The sequence below is a fragment of the Acomys russatus genome, chromosome 13 (genome assembly GCF_903995435.1).
Source record: "Acomys russatus chromosome 13, mAcoRus1.1, whole genome shotgun sequence".
Classification (NCBI taxonomy): domain Eukaryota; kingdom Metazoa; phylum Chordata; class Mammalia; order Rodentia; family Muridae; genus Acomys; species Acomys russatus.
In genome coordinates, this window is record NC_067149.1 from 47203623 (window position 1) to 47223795 (window position 20173).

At 37.7% G+C, this 20173-nt stretch overlaps 1 protein-coding gene across 18 annotated transcripts in view; it reads right to left on the minus strand.

The window, feature by feature from the left end:
* Wnk1 (WNK lysine deficient protein kinase 1) overlaps positions 1–20173 on the minus strand; it is a 131029-nt gene that overhangs the window by 66970 nt on the left and 43886 nt on the right. For all 18 annotated transcript variants that reach the window (XM_051155255.1, XM_051155254.1, XM_051155253.1 and 15 more), the window contains exons 2-4: positions 17567–17739; positions 10559–10779; positions 8307–8464 (exon numbers count right to left, since the gene is read on the minus strand). In XM_051155255.1, coding sequence (XP_051011212.1) covers positions 8307–8464; positions 10559–10779; positions 17567–17739 — 552 coding nt within the window. The remainder of the gene's footprint in view (positions 1–8306; positions 8465–10558; positions 10780–17566; positions 17740–20173) is intronic.

A 20173-nucleotide genomic window follows, 5' to 3' on the forward strand; every position in this document is an offset into this window, starting at 1 on the left:
ATATATGGCCATGTCACTTTAATTTTAGTATGGGTTGCTGAAACACGCATAGAAAAAGGTTGTTTTCAGAGTCTAAATGTCTGTGCCTATATCAAACTGTTACCAAAAACAAGAAGCATTACCAGTTTAGGTTGTCTTGATACCCTTTTTTTGTTTTTGTTTTTTCTTTGAGACAGGGCAGGGTTTCTCTGTGTAGACCTGGCTGGTCTTGAGATTCTCCTGCCTCTGCCCCCTCAGTGCGGGGATTAAAAGCATGCATTGGGATTATAGGCATCAACTACCTGGTTAGGAATTTTAAAAAAATAAATAAATAAATAAACAAACAAAAAACTAGAAAAAAGTTTTAAAAGAACAAGCAAAAGACAAAAGTACTGCTACTATTTTAATATCTTGTTTTTGGACTCTGCTATCAATTATCTCTCTTTAATGACATTAAGCAGAATGGTTAAAACTTTTTATTTTTAATTATTTATTTTTATTTTATAGGTGGGAGGTTGTCAGATCCCATGGAAGTGGAGTTGCAGACAGTCATGAGCTGCCATGTGGGTGCTGGGAATTGAACCCAAATTCTCTGGAAGAGCAGCCACTGCTCTTAACCACTGAGCCATCTCTCCTGCCCCAAAATGGTTAAAATGTTTAAGGCTATCTTCTTACCTGTGAAGATAATATCTATTTATCACTATATAAAAACTGTATGTAAACATCAACTTCTACCCAATCTACAGTTTGGCTTTATGTGAATGAAGCTTGTTAAACATATTTAATATAATTTGCTGAATATCATTAATGACAACTAATTTCACCACTACTTGTGTTACAGTAACATTAGTAGTAATGGTAATATCCAACAAGTGCTGAATAATAAGTGTATACCCAGGAAATTTTTTAGTTTAGTTTTGTTTTTTGGAGATAGGGCTTCTCTCTGTAGCCTTGGCTGTCCCGGACTTGCTCTGTAGACCAGGCTGGCCCTAAACTCACAGTGATCCATCTGCCTCTACCTTCCTGAGTCCTGGGATTAAAGGCTTGAACCACCATGCCCAGCTGATTTTTTAGTTTTAGATGCCTTTCTCAGTTAAAACTTTAGGCTCAGAGGAATTTAAAAACCTGCAGCTAGGTTTTGCAGCTCAAACATGCTTGAGATCTGAACTCAAGCAGATAAAACTGTGTTTTATTCACTCCTTATAGACTGTACTCATGTATTATTTCACAAATATTGGTTGACTGCTTACAACTTACAAATCTCTACATCGCCTACAGTCTTTAATTCTGTACTATCAATACTTTAATTTGAGAGCATTGTTTTTTTTTTTTTAAACTGATAACCATTCTTCATCATCAGGTGAAGAACAAATGGCCTATGTCTTTTGTTACTTTTCTAGAGAATTGCTTGTGTTTGAGGTACTAAGTATCTATGTAATACAATAATTTCATGTAACTACATAGGCAACAAATAATCACTGTTGAAATAAACCTCACTGAAATATAGCATATACAACTTGTGCTCAAACTAGGACATTAAATCAAAATGTCAACTTGTGATAAAAGAAATGAAAAATAAAATGACAGAATTAAACATATGTATATATTTTAAAACCATTTTTTGGATAGGTTAGTCAAAGAGAGCCTCACTAGGTATTAACATTAATAAAAAAAAAAGAGATCTCAATGAATTACAGGTATAATACACACAGTATATTATCAGTCCATTATTTCTATAACTATTAAGCCATAGGCTGCATTTGCCACTCTCATGTCAGCGCTTATACAAGTTATAAGATGCCCTCATAATCAACACTATAGTATACACCAATTCACTTTAACATTTGATTTAAGCCAGATCTCTGAGATCAGAACTTATTATTTTCAAGATATGAAATAGTGCAACAAACATCTAGGATTTCACAATCTTACAAGCAACGCATAAGTAATAGTATTTACCACTTCCAAATCAGTGATGAAAGAACTTAACTGTACATCCAAGTGCTAATGGGATGTACACCAACCACTAAAGCATCTATCTTGTTCAGTGCTGTAGCTGTTAAACAAATGGGCAACTGTGGAAAATAGAAGAAACTCATTTATACTTAGGAAAAAAGGAACTTGTCCTTGAGAGGCACAGGTACTGAACATAAGAGGGAACAGTTATACTACAGAACAGGTAGCAATGTCTCTATGACTGCCTCCATGAATTCTTGGGATACAACTCGTAAAGTGTGCCAGGAAAAGAACTGGAGAAATGGCTGGACAGTTAAGAGCACTCCTGCTTTTCCAGAGGCCCCAGGTTTTGATTATTCAGTGCCCACATGGTGGCTCATAACACTCTGTACTCCACTTTCCAAGGGATCTGAAGCATTCTTCTGACCTCCCTGGACACCAGGTACACATGTGATGCACAGACAAACATACAATCAATCAAAACACTCCTTCATATAAAAAAAATTTTAAAAGATGTCAAGAAGTCTCTGCTGTTGGTTGAAGATGCTATCTTAAACAGAAAGACCACTAACAAACTAGCACAGCAACTCCTCTCCCAACACAGATACAAGCCTCACTTTCTTAGGAAATTAGTTTTAGAAAAACCATCCTGAATCATTTGAGGGATATCAAATAAAAGAAGATTTGCTTTTGTCCTCAGAATACAAAGTGAAGATAGGCTAAAACTTATGGGGAAATACATTCAGGCAAACTCCCACAGTCCCTACCCTGACAACACAGAAAGCTGCTTAAACTGCTATTCAGAAAGTACAATTTTGAGATTTGAGACTCTGTACAGCAGCAAGAGAATCAAAGAGGGTTCCAAAAACACCCCATTTTATACTTTATTTTTCTGTTCTTACATATTGCTTTTACTTGTATGTCAGTTATTATTTACTGTGCTTTAACTTCATTTTAGTAGGGTAACAACTTTTTGAGAGTCACCTTAAATTTCATTTCTTCTTTAGAATATAATTCACACAAATAGGCGTAAACTATGTAGAAGAAAGATTACTAATGATTGAAGGCAAAATTAAAGAATTATTACAGTTAAACAGCAATAAAGAAAAGAAAAATTCTATACCACAAGCTTCAAGATGCCTAGAATAAGATTAAGAGACCAATTTACAAATCTGAGATGAATTTATGAACAAAGATATAGATTAAAGTCATGGTACATGTCTAAGTTACAAAAGGATTTATCTGGAGCATACAGTTCCAGAGAAATAAAAGAGTTTATCGCTATCATGGTAGAAGCATGGCAGCAGGCAGGCAAGGCCTGGAACAGCAGCTGAGACTGCACATTTGGGTCCACAAAAAGGAAGCAGAAAGAGCAGTTTTTTAAGCCTCAAGTTTGCCCAAAATTACTTGCCTCCTGAGTCTCCCAAACATCTCCACCAAGTGGGACCATTCTCGTTTCAACCACCAAAGTAAACCCATTCAATAAAATTGCTTTTAAATCTAGTGAGGAAGAGGATGAGCATGCAAGTAGAATCGCAGACATTACCAGAAAAGAACCTTTCCATATTATGTTACAGCTAAACTGTTAAAAGCTTGAAAGAGGTGCTAGAGAGAGAGATGGCTTAATAGTCAAGAGCTCTGTCTGTTCTTCTGCTCTTCCAGAAGTTCCAGGCTCAATTACCAGCACCTACAATGCAGCTCAAAATTGTCTCTAATTCTAGTCCCAAGAGATTTAACACCTTCTGCTGGCCGCAGTGGCCTGTACACTTGTGGTACACAGATATAAATGCAGGCAAAACACCCATACAAAGGGTATTTGACAGCTTCAAGGGAGAAGTATAGGTTATTTAGAAAGGCAGTCCTATCAGAACAGTAGCAGACTGCTCATCAGAAACCATAAACGCCAGGAAAGCATGGACTGATGTAAATACCTGTCTATTACAATTACTACATCCAAAGTTACCTTTTAAAAGGTGAGGAAAAGGACTGGAAAGATGGTTGGTTCAGTGGGTAAATGCTATGCAAGCATGAGAACTGAGTTTAAAGTCCCAGCATCCATATAAATAGCTGTACCTGATGTGTGTTGGGGGTAGGGAGAGAGCAGAGACAGGCACATTTGTAGGGTTTACTGGCCAATTACTACAGCCGAACTGGCAAGTTCAGGGAGATTGTCTCAAACACAAAACAATACAAAACAACAAAACAATATTTGTTAAGGCTGGAGAAATGGGATAGCAATTCAGAGCACTACTGCTCTTCTAGAAGACTGGGGTTCAATTCCCAGCACCCTTATATCACACAGCTCACAACTGCCTCTAACTCCAGCTTCAGGAGATCTCACACCTTCTGGCCATGGAAGACACCCATATGTATGCACACAGCGCACACACACAAGACACATGAATAAAAAGTACAAACGAAGAGCAATACAGGAACACACTAAATGCTGACCTCTGCCCTGCCTGCCTACACACACACACACACACACACACACACACACACACACACACACACAGTACCTGAAACACACACACACACACATAGAAGTAGAAAATAATACAAATTAGGAGAAATTTGGCCAGCGACATATTTCAGCAAGTAAAAATGTTTGCCATTCAAACATGATAACCTGAGTTTTGACCCCTGGAACTGGTAAAAGGAGAGAACCAACTTCAAAAGTTGTTATAGTTTGCTTCTCTGCTGCTGTGATAAACACTCTGACCAAAATCAGCTTGAGGAGGAAAAGGTTTATTTGGCTTATACTTCCACGGCACAACCCATCATCAAGCAAAGTAAGGGCAGGATCTTAAGGTAGGAACCTTAAGGCAGGAATTGAAGCAGAGATCATGGAGGAATGCTTGCTCATTGTGTTTTCTCATACCACCTGCCTGGGGTGATGGTACCCACAATGTGCTGGGCCCTCCCAAATCAATTTATCAAGAAAGTGCCCCAACAGACTTGTCTATAGGCCAATCTGATAGAGGCAATTCCTTAACAGAGATTCCCTCTTCCCAGGTAAGTCTAGATTTGTTAAGTTAATAAAAACTAACTAATGTTTTTTGTTTGTTTGTTTTGTTTAGGTTTTTGTTTTTGTTTTGTTTTGTTTTGTAGACAGGGCTTCTCTGTGTAGCAGCCCTGACTGTCCTGGACTTGCTTTGTAGACCTGGCTGGCCTGGAAACCAGAGATTCACCTGCCTCTTCCCAAGTGCTGGGATTAAAGGTGTGCACCACCACTGCCCGGCCTCTAATGATGTTTTTTAAATGAATAAAATGAATGGATTCCTATGATAAATTAACCACTAAGCAAGCACTCCAGAAATACTCAGCAACATCTAAGTTGCAGGAATTGGAACATACTTTTCAACAGTAATCCTTTCTGACTGATTTAAATACAATACTCAATTGTTTTCTATCTGTGAAAACTCACCAAACTGGCAAAGACCCAAAGCAAAATAGCAGAAAATGGTATTTCCAAGCAAACAGAACATGGTAGTTAACTCTCAAACATTCTCTAAGATTTAATAAAAACCAGTAGAAGATATCAGAATAACAAACTTAAAAAGAAAATTCATTGCAAGTGACCTTTAAAGACTACCAAAAGCCTATTGCTTGATTATATAGCCAGCTAGACATCTGTATATAATAGTTTGTCATGTTTACTAATTTACTGAAAAGGTTTGGGAATAAAATAGTGACAGTTTAGAATGTTTTTTTGTTTGTTTGTTTTTCTTGACAGAGTTTCTCTGTGTAGCCTTGGCTGTCCTGGACTCACTATGTAGACCAGGCTGGCCTTGAACTCAAAGGGATCCACCTGCCTCTGCCTCTCAAGTGCTGGAATTAAAGGTGTGCACCACCACTGCCTGGCTGGAATGAGAAATTTTATACACAGAGTTTAAACACTAAACGTAAATAAGACAGTTGCTGCTACTACCCTCTCAATCTTGATCAGCTAGAGACGGCTCCACTGTTAAGAGCACTTGTTGCTCTTCTAATGGACCTAGTTTTGGTTCCCATCACTCATGCAGTTGTTTCTGTATCTGTAACTGCAGGTTCAGGGAATGAGATGCCTACTACTGACATCCTTAAGCACAAGATATGCACATGGTACAGATACATATATACATGTAAAACACGCATACCTCAAAAAAGCTTTAAAATTTTTTTAAAGAATCTGTGAGATTGAAGACACGTCCAAGGTAATGTTATAATGTTTCTTTTTAAATCCTTTCAAATGCATTTTCCATTATATGATCTGAATCTCTGCTTTTCCCAACAATCTTAAAAACTCTAGCAATCATTAATATCAATATCACATTCAATAGTAAATTAAGGCTCGTAAGTGAGTTTCTTACAAGTCATACAGTAGAAACACCTTTTATAGCATGCTGACCCAAATACTCAACTTGTTTTAACAGTATATTTTGGCATACTTTTTCCTCAAAATTGAATCTCTTGGCTTTTGTTTTTCTCTCTTACTACTTTTATTTATTCTTACTTATTTTAACTTCAAGACAGAGTCTCAGATCAGGCTGGCCTGGAACTTGCAGCTCTCACAGCTCTCTCTGCTGTGAGAGAGCTATGACTGAAGTCTTACACTACCACACCCAGTTTGTTTACTTTAGATAACAATCCAATCACTCTGCTATATAGTCATACAATTTGGGAAACAAGAATGACTATATGACTGAGTCACAATAATGAACTCTGATCAGTTTCTCAATTTTTATCTACCATCCATTTTAAACATGAACCTTGTTACTATTTGTAGTGGTTTGAATGAGAATGGGCCAACAGGTGCAAATGTTTGGGAAGAACTAGAGGTGTGGCCTTGATGGAGAAGGCGTGTCACTGGAAGCAAGGCTTTGAGGTTTCAAGAGTCACTCACTTTTCAGTACCTCTCCTGTTTGCAAATCATGTGAGCTCTCATCTATCCCCGATGTCATGCCTTTGTTCTACCACCATGGCCTCTTAACTCTCTGAAACCATAAGCCCAATTGAACATTTCTTTTGTCTTGTTCATGATGTTTTGTCACAGTAATAGAAAAGTAACTAAGACACCACATTAAGAGTAATCACCTTAGGCATGCACCAAGGTCTGTAATCTAAGTGCTTGGGAAGGCAGAGGCAAGTGGATCTCTGTGAGAGTTCAAGGCCAACCTGGTCTACAGACAAAGTTCTGGGACAGCCAAGGCTACACAGAGAAACCCTGTCTCAAAAAACAAACAAACAAACCAACCAAGAAAGAATAATCACATTTTGTACACATGTGAATGTAAATAAGCTCCATAAAAGTTGCAACTTTTTTGCTTGGTATATCCTTAAGACCACAATATATTGGTTGGTGACAGTGATTTTTCATATAAAGTCATGTATAGGTAGAAAAAAAATCTGTTAAGTGAAATGATACTAAATAAAACTAACCAAGGGCTAATAAGGCAATCTAAGTTATTAAAGTCTCAATAAAGTAAGTCTTAACAATGTGTTATTTTATGCCTACACACACATAAACAAAACTACAAAAATGAAATTATTGTATGATAGTTTATTAAGACTAAACAGGAATTATGAAGACTTGGTGTTACTTACTAATGAATATTACCTCCCAGGAAACACAGAACTCCATAGATACTATTTCAAGGTTTGTTTTTTTGTTGTTGTTTTTTTTTTTTTTTTCCATTCTTTAAAAGCCATCTTTCAGGTTACACCCTCAGAATGTTACTCATATTTCAGAGAAACAGACCCACTACTAGCACTAAAGTAAAGAAATAATCTGTAAAGGAGTGAGAGCATTTTACTTTTTTGACAGAGGACAAAATAAAATACAGATAGATGATTTAAAAGAATACAGCAACAACTAACTGCAACAGGAAAGGGAAAAGGGAAAAAGAACCCAAAACCAAACAAACAAAAAACCAAAACAACAAAAAGGGCTCTCTCCTCTTTGATCTCACTGACTCTTGGACACTTTTTTATCAAATATCTACAACAGTGTCACTGCCATAATATCAACCTATATCTTCTTGCTGCTTTAAAAAGTCTACAACTGAAATCACCTTTAAAGCAATACACTAAATAGCAATACAACACCATGTATCATAATTAAATTAAGAACTAAGATGAATTATTATATCAGAATGCAATTTCAAACAAAATGTGCCTTGTGATAAAGGCTTAAGTGAATGCAAGGAAGGTAGAAAGATAAACTGATTGCCTGTCTTTATCTTCATTGTATACTGTACATAACTCAGCAAACTACTATCCCAACAGCTTGGGCTTTCTGTTGTTGTCAGCTTTTGCATAAGTGGATGTTATCCACCTAGACTTTATGAGAGATATGACTCAATGTCATCAACAATTAGACAAGGACTTACACTGGTCACTCGACGGTAGATCTGTGCAGCATTCTGGCACTCTGAGTATGGATATTCGGATGTAGCCATCTCCAGCATGCACATCCCAAAAGCATAAACATCAACGGATTCATCATACTTCTCCTCATACATCTCAGGCGCCATGAACTCTGGGGTGCCTTGAATGAAAAGAACAGCAGACTCAATGAGCAGTAGCTGTAGGTGTTACCAAGCAGAGGGTTCAAGAAGCAAACTTGTCAAGAGAGAAAAGTAAAATTAAAAGGGGATGAAAAATAGAGAAAGAAGAGGAGAAAAGAGGACAGAAATAATCTTCATAGCCTGCTCCATCAAACACCCTCTATACGATCTTCCACTGTAAGGCCTTTAAAACACACTGAACATAGTCAAGTACATCATACTTATACTGCTTAAAGTATGCTCTTGTTATTAACACAGATGTCTAGTTTATCAGTATTATTCATAATGAAAAAAATAGAAAAAGGTATTAATTTTAAAAAACTAGCAGGGAGCAAAATGGATACTGTAAGATAGTAATGTAAAAAACAAAACAAATACTTGTCTGCCCTCTACTGTATGGCAGTTGTTAGACAAGTATTTACAGCTACTCTCTTGCCATTGTATGCTTCACCTTTTAGGGAGCTCTTGCAGAAAAGCAAAACAAAAAACCTCTGTATTCAATATGTTTGTAAAGAAAATAAAATGTGATAATATGTAAAGGTGGCTCAAAACAGCCTTTTCTTCATATACTTACCATCCAACCTACAGTATACAAATAAGCCTAGTGCAGATACAGGAAATATAGTAAAGAGCAAATCTACGTACACATACATATACAGACTGGTTTGTGAGCACAGTATGTATGTGTACAGTCCTACAAGATTAGATTTTACACTGATTTCAGAATCTTTAACTTCAGTTCCAAGAACAAAAATGCACACTATGATTTAATAAACAAAGCAAAAAAAATTGTTGGGCCAGTGATTTTAAGATGCCAAAGACAAATGCTTCCTGTTAAGAAAACAAAATGGCAATTCAACTTCAAATGTATTCCCTATTAATATAGTATGTGAAAATGTATAAACAGTGTTAGAAAGCCTAACTACACAATATTCCAAGGAGAACCCTGTTTTTGTTTGATTCTTTAAATAAAGAAATACAATGACTGGTGTGCCATGCTGTTCTTATTGTTATTTAGCATTCTGGCCCACCTAATGGGCTTTGCATGTCATAGCCTATGGGAGAGCAGAATAAAACACGAACTGCAAATTTAAATTTCAGAGAGCTACACCTTACCAAAACAGCCACTATTTGTTTTTCCATCTGTGTCTCTAACATATAATTAGAAAGTCTGAAAGGTCACTCATATTCTTTGGACTACTTACTGATTCCCAACGGAGTTAATTTTGTTCTACTGACAGCAATGTCTAGAGACATTTCTAGTTGTAACAATTAGGAGTAAATAAATAAAGTATGCTACTAGTATTTTGAGGTACAACTCAGGATTGCTATGAAATAATCTTATGGTATGCAAGAAAACCCTACAGCAACAGTCTAGACTCGGATCAGATATCCAGAGTACTAAGGGTGAGCTGGGTGTAGTGCCACACACCTTTAATCCCGTTAGAGGCCAGCCTAGTCTACAGAGCGAGTTCTAGGATAGCTAAAGCTATACAGAAAAACCCTGTCTTGAAAAAAAACCAAAACCGAAACTAAAAAAATAAACAAAGCCCCACCCAAAAAAAAACTAAGACTGAGAAACCAAATTTACCTATATCATTCATTCCAAAAGGTAGGTATAATGGACAGTTGATGAGACCAGTTTTTCACAGTACATTCCCATATGTTGCTATTTTCAAATCTAGTTCTCCAGCTAGGTATTCTTCAAGATATGATCAGTGGACAGTTCTGAAGCTAAACTACATATAAGTTCCATTTACCTTATGGAAAAGGCTTCTACTGTATAAATATGAATATAAAATAGTAAGTATTAGTAGGATGACTCACTAAGACTATAACAAGACGTATCAACGAAGTTCACCTTACTTCTCTCCATGTAACTTTATAAAACACAAATAATCTTCAAAATGATTTTAGAAGTTAAATATTAAAAATTACTCATTTCACACTTGAGGTTCAAGCTATGGATTCCTAAAGGTTTATTTCATGTCAGAAAAGATATGATAGGGTCAGGTTTCTCAAGAAAAGCTACATCAAAAGGCCAAACTGGCTCCAAAATCACACTGGAAGCATACCTATCACACTCTTGGCAAAAGAAGCCCGCTTTAGAGTCGCCAGACCAAGGTCTCCAATCTTGACTGAGCCTGTAGGGCCAGTGATAAAGATGTTGTCACATTTAAGATCCCGGTGAATAATTGGTGGAGTTCGTGTGTGGAGAAACTGAAGTCCTTTAAGGATTTGCCGACACCAGCTTCTTAAAACTTTGATTTTCATCACTTTAAACCTTTTCAAGTACCTGGAAAAAGGCAAAGTAAACCAAACAGGTTATCAATGATATGAGCTTTCTGCTTTGAAGAATTCCATTAAATTCTAACATACCAAGATAGGAATATCAAATTTGGAATATTGAGACTCAGCAACTTTTGGAGTTAGTAATACTTTTAGTAAGGTTAAAGGGATTGAGATAAATTTAAAATGAAATTCTATTAAAAGACAAGAAAATTGAACTTCTCTTGAAAAAATACTTTTTATGTGGGGAATATACGTGTCTATACATGTGGGTGGGGAGTTGCATACACCTGTGCATGTATGGAAATCAGAGGAGACTGTGAAATCCTGCGGAGCTAGACTTACAGGTGTTTGCCAGTTGCCTGGCTTCTTACCTGGATGCTGGGATCTGTCTTCATAATTGATCTTAACTATCTCTCTGGCTAGTAGTTTGTTTTGAATGGATCTACCTATGTAGCCCAAGATAGCCTCAAACTTGCAGTTCTTCTGCCTCTGCAAGCATTTTTTTTTTTTTTAAAGAAAGGGTCACATGTAACCCAGGCTGGCTACAAACTTTCTATATAACTAAGGATGATCTTTAACTCTTGATCCTCCTGCTTCTGCTTCCCAAAGTTAGAACTACAAGCATGTACCACAGTACCCAGTTTTTACAGTGCTTAAAGGCAAAACCCAGGCCCTTTGTGCACACCAGGCAAACACTTTACCAACTGAGCTACATCCCCAGCTATCGGATGAACTGCTTTATTAGCAGTTGGTTAAAAAAAAATCTTATAACAACAAAAAACGTACTCTTTAAAATTAGTTTGCTTCTAGTAAATAACGGAGTAGTTTCTGCAAGTCACAAATACACATGCGCAAAATGGGCTGGCAAGATGGCTTACTAGGAAAAGGAAGGGCAGAGCCAGCTCCTAGCAGTTGCAATCTTACTACTACTACTCATGCACATGTGTTGCCCAAACATACACACACGCACACATGTATGCACGCACGCACAAGTAAATGCATTTAAGATTTTTTTAAATAAAAAAAAAAAATGGTGATTGAAAGGAGCTAAAGAACAAAACCAGTAAAAGCAGAGGTATTTCACATGAGAATATAAGGGGAAAGCAATGTGTAAGCAGCCTGTATCTGCGGATGTGTGCATACATGTACATGTGGAAAGAGAGGTCAACTTTGAATGTCCTTCCATCCACATTGTCTTTTAAGCCAGGGTCTTTAATTGACCTGGAACTCATCAAATAGACTAGACTGACTGACTAGGAAGCCCCAGGCACCAGTGCTGGGCTCATAAGCACAGATAATTATGCTCTTATTTTTTTAATGTGGGTTTTATGAAGATTGAGCTCAGGTCTTCATGCATTCCTGCTGAGGGGTACTTGCTGCCATGCCTGAAGACAATCCCCATGACTCACGTGGTATATAATGAACTCCCATCAGTGTTCTTTGACCTCCATACCCATGCTATGACACGTGTGTGTACACTTGTAAGTAAATGTAATAAAAATTTAAAGGGTTTTATGTGATAAATGTAACAATTTTGAAGTATGGAATAATAAAGAACAGCTCTATAACTGCAGTGCAGTGCTGGTAAGTAAAGAAAAGTGGGGCTGGAGAGAGGCTTCAGTGGTTAACAACACTTGCTGTTCTTCCAGAAGACCTAAGTTCAGTTCCCAGCATCCATGCCAAGTGGCTCACAACTGCCTTTAACTCTAACAACAGGGAATCCAAAACCTTGTTCTGGCTTCTCTGAGCATTTGCATATAGGTGTGTACACATACATATGTACACACACATGAAATTTTTAAATGGAAAAAAAGAAGGGTAGATGACCTATTACACAAGCCTAATGACTTAAAATTGACTTCTGGAATTCATGGTAGAAGGAAAGAAATGAATTCTGGATTTAGTCTTCTGACCTCTACACCTATGCCGTGTCACATGTCTGGACTAGAACATACACGTCATTCATATTCTCATTTACTCCCATATTCTCTCTCCTTTCCGCCCGCCTCTCCCTCTCTCCTCCTCTGTCCCCGCCCCCATAAAAATACACGTTAAAAAAGGAAACCAAGGCAGGCATGGTGGCGCACACGCCTTTAATCCCAGCACTCAGGAGGCAGAGGCTGGCAGATCGCTGTGAGTTCGAGGCCAGCCTGGTCTACAAAGTGAGTCCAGGACAGCCAAGACTACATAGAAAAACCTTGTCTCAAAAAACTTTTAAAAAACAAAAAACAAGCATTAGGGAGGAAGGGAGGAAACATGTTTTACATGAATTTGTACAATAATAGCACTAAATTTGTGAAGAGGGAGATAATAAATAAAATCTCTACAATAAAAAAAAAAAATCCTACACACCAGATGTGGATTTATCAGAAAAATCTAAGAGTAAAACTAAAATAAAATTCTACATTTGGATATAGCAATTAAATAAACCCATTGGGAAAGGCAAAAGAGTGTGTAACTAAATGTATATCTGGGCACCAAGTGTGTGCCTGGTGTTAACACTGAGCAGAAGAGGGTGTTTGACTTCTAAGACTAGATTAAAGAAAGTTGTGAGCCATCATGTGGCTGCTGGGACATGAACCAAGGTCCTCTGGAAGAGAACCTAGTGTTCCTAACTGTTGAACCATCCCTCCAGCCCCCTAATTACTTTTAATCCTTAAAAACCTGCTTCTGGGAAGAGGTTGGGTGAATATTATCAAGATACGCTGTAAGAAATTCTCAAAGAATTAATAAAAATATTATTAATGAGACCCACCCCATGAGAAAAAGCCAATCCCTGACACTATTAATGACACTTTGTTATGCTTACAGACAAGAGCCTAGCAGAACTGTCTTCTGAGAGGCTTCAAGCAACTGATGGAAACAGATACAAGACCCACAGCCAAACAATAAGCAGAAGTTAGGGATTTTTGTGAAGAGTTGGGGGAAGAATTGGACACCTCAAGAAGAACTTCAGAGTAAACTAATCTGAGCCCATGGGGGCTCACAGAGACTCAACCACAAACCAAAGAGCATGCATAGGCTGGAGCTAGGTCCTCTAACAATTGGCATTGGGGCTTTCTCTGACTCTGTTTGGATCCCTTTGCCTTAACTAAGCTGTCTTGTAGGCCTTAGTGGGGAAAGGATACATTTAGTCCTGCTGCAACGTGATATGCCAGGGTGGGTTGGTACTCGCCAGGGTGGGTTGGTACTCGTGGAGGGGTACCCCTTCTCTGAGAAAAGGGGAAGGAGGGGGGAATGAGGTTAGGAGGTTGTAAGGGTGGGTGGGACTGGGAGGAGAGATGGGAGGGGACTGGGATCAGACTGTTAAGTGATTAAATAAATAAATTAATGAAAAAACAAGCAAACAACAACAACTCAGTATCAGGAATGAATTATCTGTTTTTGTTTTTGGTTTTTTTTTTTTTAGTTGTTGGCCACTGGGGTACCATGAACACCTAAACATTACAGCCTATTGCCATTTTTGTTACCCTCTAGAAATTGATGGAAAAACCCTATTGCTGAAGACATCACATAATTTAGTAATAGGACATGGAGAAAAATCAAGCTGGAAATTTTACCCTTACTGACAAACTTTCATAGTATTGGAAAGTGCTATGCATGCTATAGCAATCAACAGTCTTACCCAGCTTGGAATTATGTGAGCTACTGGCCTGGCAAGATATGCCATTAATACAATATTGACACAAATGTTATGGGAGTAAGCACCACTTTATGATTGGATTTAAGAAATAACTCATGCCGGGTACTACCACCTGTCTCCATTACTTTCCTACTGGCATAACAAAATACCATGACCAGCGGGGCCAGTGGTGGTGCACGTCTTTAATCCCAGCACTTGGGAGACAGAGGTAGGCGGCTCGCTGTGAGTTCGAGGCCAGCCTGGTCTACAGAGTGAGCCCAGGACAGCCAAGGCTACACAGAGAGACCCTGTCTTGAAAAACAAAACAAGAAACAAACAAACAAACACAAAATACCATGACCAAGACAAAACATTTTTTAAAAAGCATTTAATTGACTTACAGTTTCAGAGAGTTAAGAGTCCATAATGGTGGAGCAAAGTCATAGCAGCAGGAACACCCAAGAGCTCACATTCTGATCCATAAGTATCAAGCAGAAAGACTAGGAATGATACTAATCTTATGAAAGCTCAACCCCTAATGACACATCTCCTCCAACAAGACCACAACCTCTTATCCTTCCCAAATAGTTCCATCAACTTTCATCCAGAAGGCCAAAGCTTTCTGTAGTTTTTACTGATTAGCGTTCCAACTTCACCCTTTATATTGACAATTACATTTTCGATACAGACTTTGTTCTAAACCTTCTCTCTTCTGGTTGTCATTTCATGAAAACTGAAACTAGTATCCAATTCCTCAAGCACCATATCTGGTATAGCTGTGACTTATCCTCTTTTATTTTTATTTATTTTTGGTTTCTCTGTGTAGCCTTGGCTATCCTGGAACTTGCTTTGTAGTTCAGGCTGGCCCCAAACTCCTAGTGATGGAACTAAGGGCATGTGCCACCACTGCCAAGCACATTTTACATATTTTTGTGTATGTGCATGCATGCGTGTAGGCATGTGTATAAAGGTATGAATGGAGAGGGAAAGAACTAAATAAGACATTGGAGAGATGGTTCAATGGCTAAGAGCCCATGCAGAGGAACAGAGTTCAGTTCCTAGCACACATATCAGACAACCTACTATAGACTGTAACTTTGGCTCTAAGGGATCTGCCACCCTCTACCCTCCTCCAAAGGCTCCCACACATATGGCATACAGTCACACAGATATACACACTTACACATGAATAAAAAATAAACCATAAAAATTATTAGATTCATTCATTTTATTCTATGCATGTTTTTAACTGTGTATCCATTTGTGTACCACATGTATGCTTGGTGCCCAGGTCAGAAGGTATCAGAGCCCTTGAAACTGGAATTATAGATGTTTGTGAACCACCATGTGAGTGCTGGGAAACAAACGTGGATCCTCTGCAAGAGGAACAAATGCTCTTAACTACTGAGCCATCCCGCTAACTCCATAAATCATTTTAAAAGACAAATAAATCAGCCGGACAGTGGTAGAGGCAGGTGGATCTCTGTGAGTTCAAGCTTAGCCTGGTCTACAGATCGAGTTACAGGATATCCAGGGCTACACAGAGAAATCCTGTCTCAAAAAAACCAACCAACCAAAAACAAATAAATCAATATATAAGCAAGCAAGACACAAATAAAACCATTGTAACATGCTCTTAAGTATACCTGGCAGACTCCTGACAAGCAACTAGGTATCTGTATCTGTGAAAAGAATGCCAAGATGTAGCTAGACACACAACTACCACACTACTCTCTTCAATCCACACAAATATTTTTCAAGTTTCAGACTCCATGATACAAAGTAAAGTCTAATAAAAGAAGCAGGTGTGTGAATAATAAGGAGCCTGGATGAATAGAACAAGTTAGAGGCATCATCATATAGGCATCATCATCATCATTAAAGAGAGATGAAGAGATGACCCAGCAGTTAAAAGTGTTTGATGCTCTTACTGAGGACCTGAGTTCAGCTTCCAGCACCCATGTCTAATGGCTCACAATCACATATAACTTCAGCTTCAGCCTATCTGAAACCTTCCTTTAGCCTTGATGACATGCTGAACAAACCCACATACATAAAATTGAAAATAAATGTTAAAAAAATTAAAATTATTTTCTCCCATAATAACATATTTATACCATGTACTTTACAAAGCTTTCTTTCTCAATATAATAAACAGATAGTTAACAAACTTGTGGTTTTAAAAGTATACCCTTGGTCCAGGCGGTGGTGGCATAACACCCTTAATCCCAGCACTTGGAAGGCAGATCTCTGTAAAATTCAAGGCCAGCCTGGTCTACAGTGCTAGTTCTAGGACAGCCAGGACTACACAAAAAATCCTGTCTCAAAAAACAAAAATGTGGGCTGGTAAGATGGCTCAGAGGTTAAGAGCAACATCTGTTCTTCAAAAGGTCCCCAGTCCAATTCCCAGCAACCACATGGTGGCTCACAATCATCTGTAATGAGAGCTGGTGCCTTCTCGTGTCAGGCAGGCGCACATGCGGGCAGAATACTGTATAAATAATAAATAAATCTTTAAAAAAAATTGTATACCCCATCCCTTCATCCAAAGCTTGAGTCTCCTATATGCTTTCTATTTTTCTTAAGTGGATAATATGTCTAAGCTATTTTGGTTTTAATTTTTTGTGCTATGAGAAACAGGACTATGGCTAGCTTCATACATACAGGTAAAAAAAATGAATATCTTAATATAGATTAATCTCATTTTTAACCACTAGAGGGCAACCTTGACAATGATTTCTAATCCCTAAACTACTGAATTTTAGAAATACCAATCATTAGCCAGGCGTGGCAGTGCACGCCTTTAATCCCAGCACACATGAAGCAGAGGCAGGTGGATCACTGTGGGTTTGAGGCTAGCCTGGTCTACAAAGTGAGTCTAGGACACCCAAGGATACAGAGAAACCTTGTCTTGGGGTGGGGGGGACTGTTTAGAAATACCAATCATTATGACTTAAAATTAACTAGGGTTTATTCAGCAATAATCTAGCTCCAATAAACAATCACCATATTATTTTATATACAAGACAATTTTATAGGTAGATAAAACACCTGGTATGATAAAGATTGAAAGGATTATTTCTGCCTTAGTAGGCCTAAACAACAAAGGTAAATCTCAAACAAGAGATTATCTGGAAATTCTTGCTCAGCTTGTTAAATATTGACTTACGTTTTAAGTGTTCCAGATGTCATTAGTTCAGTCACTAAAACAATGCATTTTTTCCCTTTTACTGTGGATTCCCAGGAATCATAGAATCGAACAATGTTGGGATGCTGAAGACCCTTTAACATTTCAGCCTCTTCTTTGAATCTTTGCCTTTCAGACTTTGTTAACTTTCGATCCTGAAAGGGGGAAAAAAATGTGATTTAAAACTATAAAGCACACAATACATGGCTATATTAAGATGCTGAATGAACTGGTCATGATCGCACATGGTTACAATCTGAGAACTCTGGTAGCCTGATGAGGCAGGAAGACTGCAAGTTCAAAACCTGTCTAAAAATAGAATAAAATGTTAACTATATGCTAACTAATGATAAGTAACATTAAAATGAAACAGAAACACTAATAACAGTTCTCTGCATGCCTTAGGAGTCTGAAAAGAGACTACTAAATACTTAAGGAAGTGATGCTTGAAATTATTTATCATTAGTATCAATGTATGTCTAAAATATAATCTCATTCTGTAGGATACAGTTAACTGCCACTTCCAAAATAAGTCAATGTATGTTAGAAACAGGCAATTCATGTCATGAAATAGTCATGGGTTTTTGAAGACAAAAAGATTAAATAATCAGGGCTACATGGAGAAACCCTGTTGTGAAAAACAAAGCAAAACAAAAATAACATTTGTTATATAACAAATATGGTTCTATCTTTGCACTAATTAGAACTTTATGAATATGCTGTATAACCTAACAAAACTGTTATCAGAATCAAGCAATCTACTAAGTATGCTTTCATTATGTGTTCAAAGTTCTTGGAGCCTTTACAGGAGCTAATTTGCTTCCTGAGATATGAAGACTGGGGAAAGGATCCAATTTGGTTTTATGCTTTAAGACCACATACATAATGTCTTGATTGTTCTGTTTATGGAAATTATCTTTAGGCACTCTTAGTATAGATATTTTAATGGATTATTTCCAGCAAAACTAAAATGTGATTTAATATTACAATATTATAGTAAAACTACGTGATTTACTAATACACACCTAATTTAAAATCCTCTATGTAACTAGAGTGTATCCTCTTTCCTACTCCTTACCCTTGAACAAACACTATCCTGAATATATATAGAAGTTTTTTTGTTTTGTTTTGTTTTTTGAAACAAGGTTTCTCTGTGTAGCCTTGGCTGTCCTGGACTCCCTATGTAGACCTGGTTGGCCTCGAACTCAGAGATCCACCTTCCTCTGCCTCCACGAGTGCTGGGATAGGTGTGCCACCACACCCAGCTCAACCATATGATTCTTGGTGGCGCACACCTGTAATCCCAGTGCTCAGCAAGAAAGAAGCAGGCAAACTCTGAGTTCAAGGCCAGCCTGGTTTACGGAGTGAGTCCCAGGATAGCCAGAGGCACAGGATGGAGAAGGAGGAAGAAGAGGAGGAGGAGCATCATCATCATCATCATCCGGTTTTTACATTCCGCCCCCACCCCCAAAAGATCATATTACAATTTACATATTACCTACTAAGGAATCTTTAGGCCCTTCCTCATTTGTTGCTTCTCTAATTGCAAAAATGAGGTTGCATTGCTAATTGTTAATGTTCCTGGATTTATATATATAACTATTTACAGGACACCGGGTTTTTGTTTTGTTTAGACAGGTTTTCTCTATATTGCCCTGGCTGTTTGAGAATTAACTATGTAGTATAGTATGGCCTTGAACTCACAGAGATGCACCTGCCTCTGCCTCCTGAGTGCTAGGATTAAAGGCATGGGCTACCACGCCTGTTTCTTGTAGGATTCACAAACGTATTTATTCATAAATTTACAGGACTGAAGACATGGCTCATCAGTTAAGAGCAGTTGTTGGTCTTAGAGAAGCCCTAGGTTCAGTTCCCAACACTAACATAGTATCACACAACCATCCATAATCCCAGTACCACAGAATCTAACACACCTTTTTCTGACTGTCTTTGGCACCAGGAATATATGTGGCATGTATGTACATACATACATGCAGACAGAACACTTGCATACATAAAATAAATCTAAAATATGTTTAAAGACTTATAAAATTTTAATTAACTTTGAATTAAAACCTAACATTTTAAAATTATGAATGTAAACATCTAACAGTATTCTCCATTGCCTGCAATTAAAAAAAAAAAAAGATTTATTTATTTAGTATGCAATGCTCTGCCTGTATGCAAGAGGGCACCAGATCTCACTATAGATGGCTATGCGCCACCATGAGGTTGCTGGGATTTGTTTGTTTTGTTTTTTTAGATTTATTTATTATATACACAGTGTTCTGCCCGCATATACACCTACAGGTGAGAAGAGGGCATCAGATAACATTGAAGATTGTTGTGAGCCACCATGTGGTTGCTGGGAATTGAACTCAGGACCTCTAGAAGAGCAGCCAGAGCTCTTAACTGCTGAACCAACTCTCCAGCCCCATTACCTGCAATTTTTATCACTGACAGACTTAATCAAATAATAAATAATTAAAGATATCCCAAAATGCCACTCAGATCAATCACTACTTGGAAATCATTAGCTATTAAACCTTCCATTTGCATTAGATCATAGTATTAATTAGTGATATATAC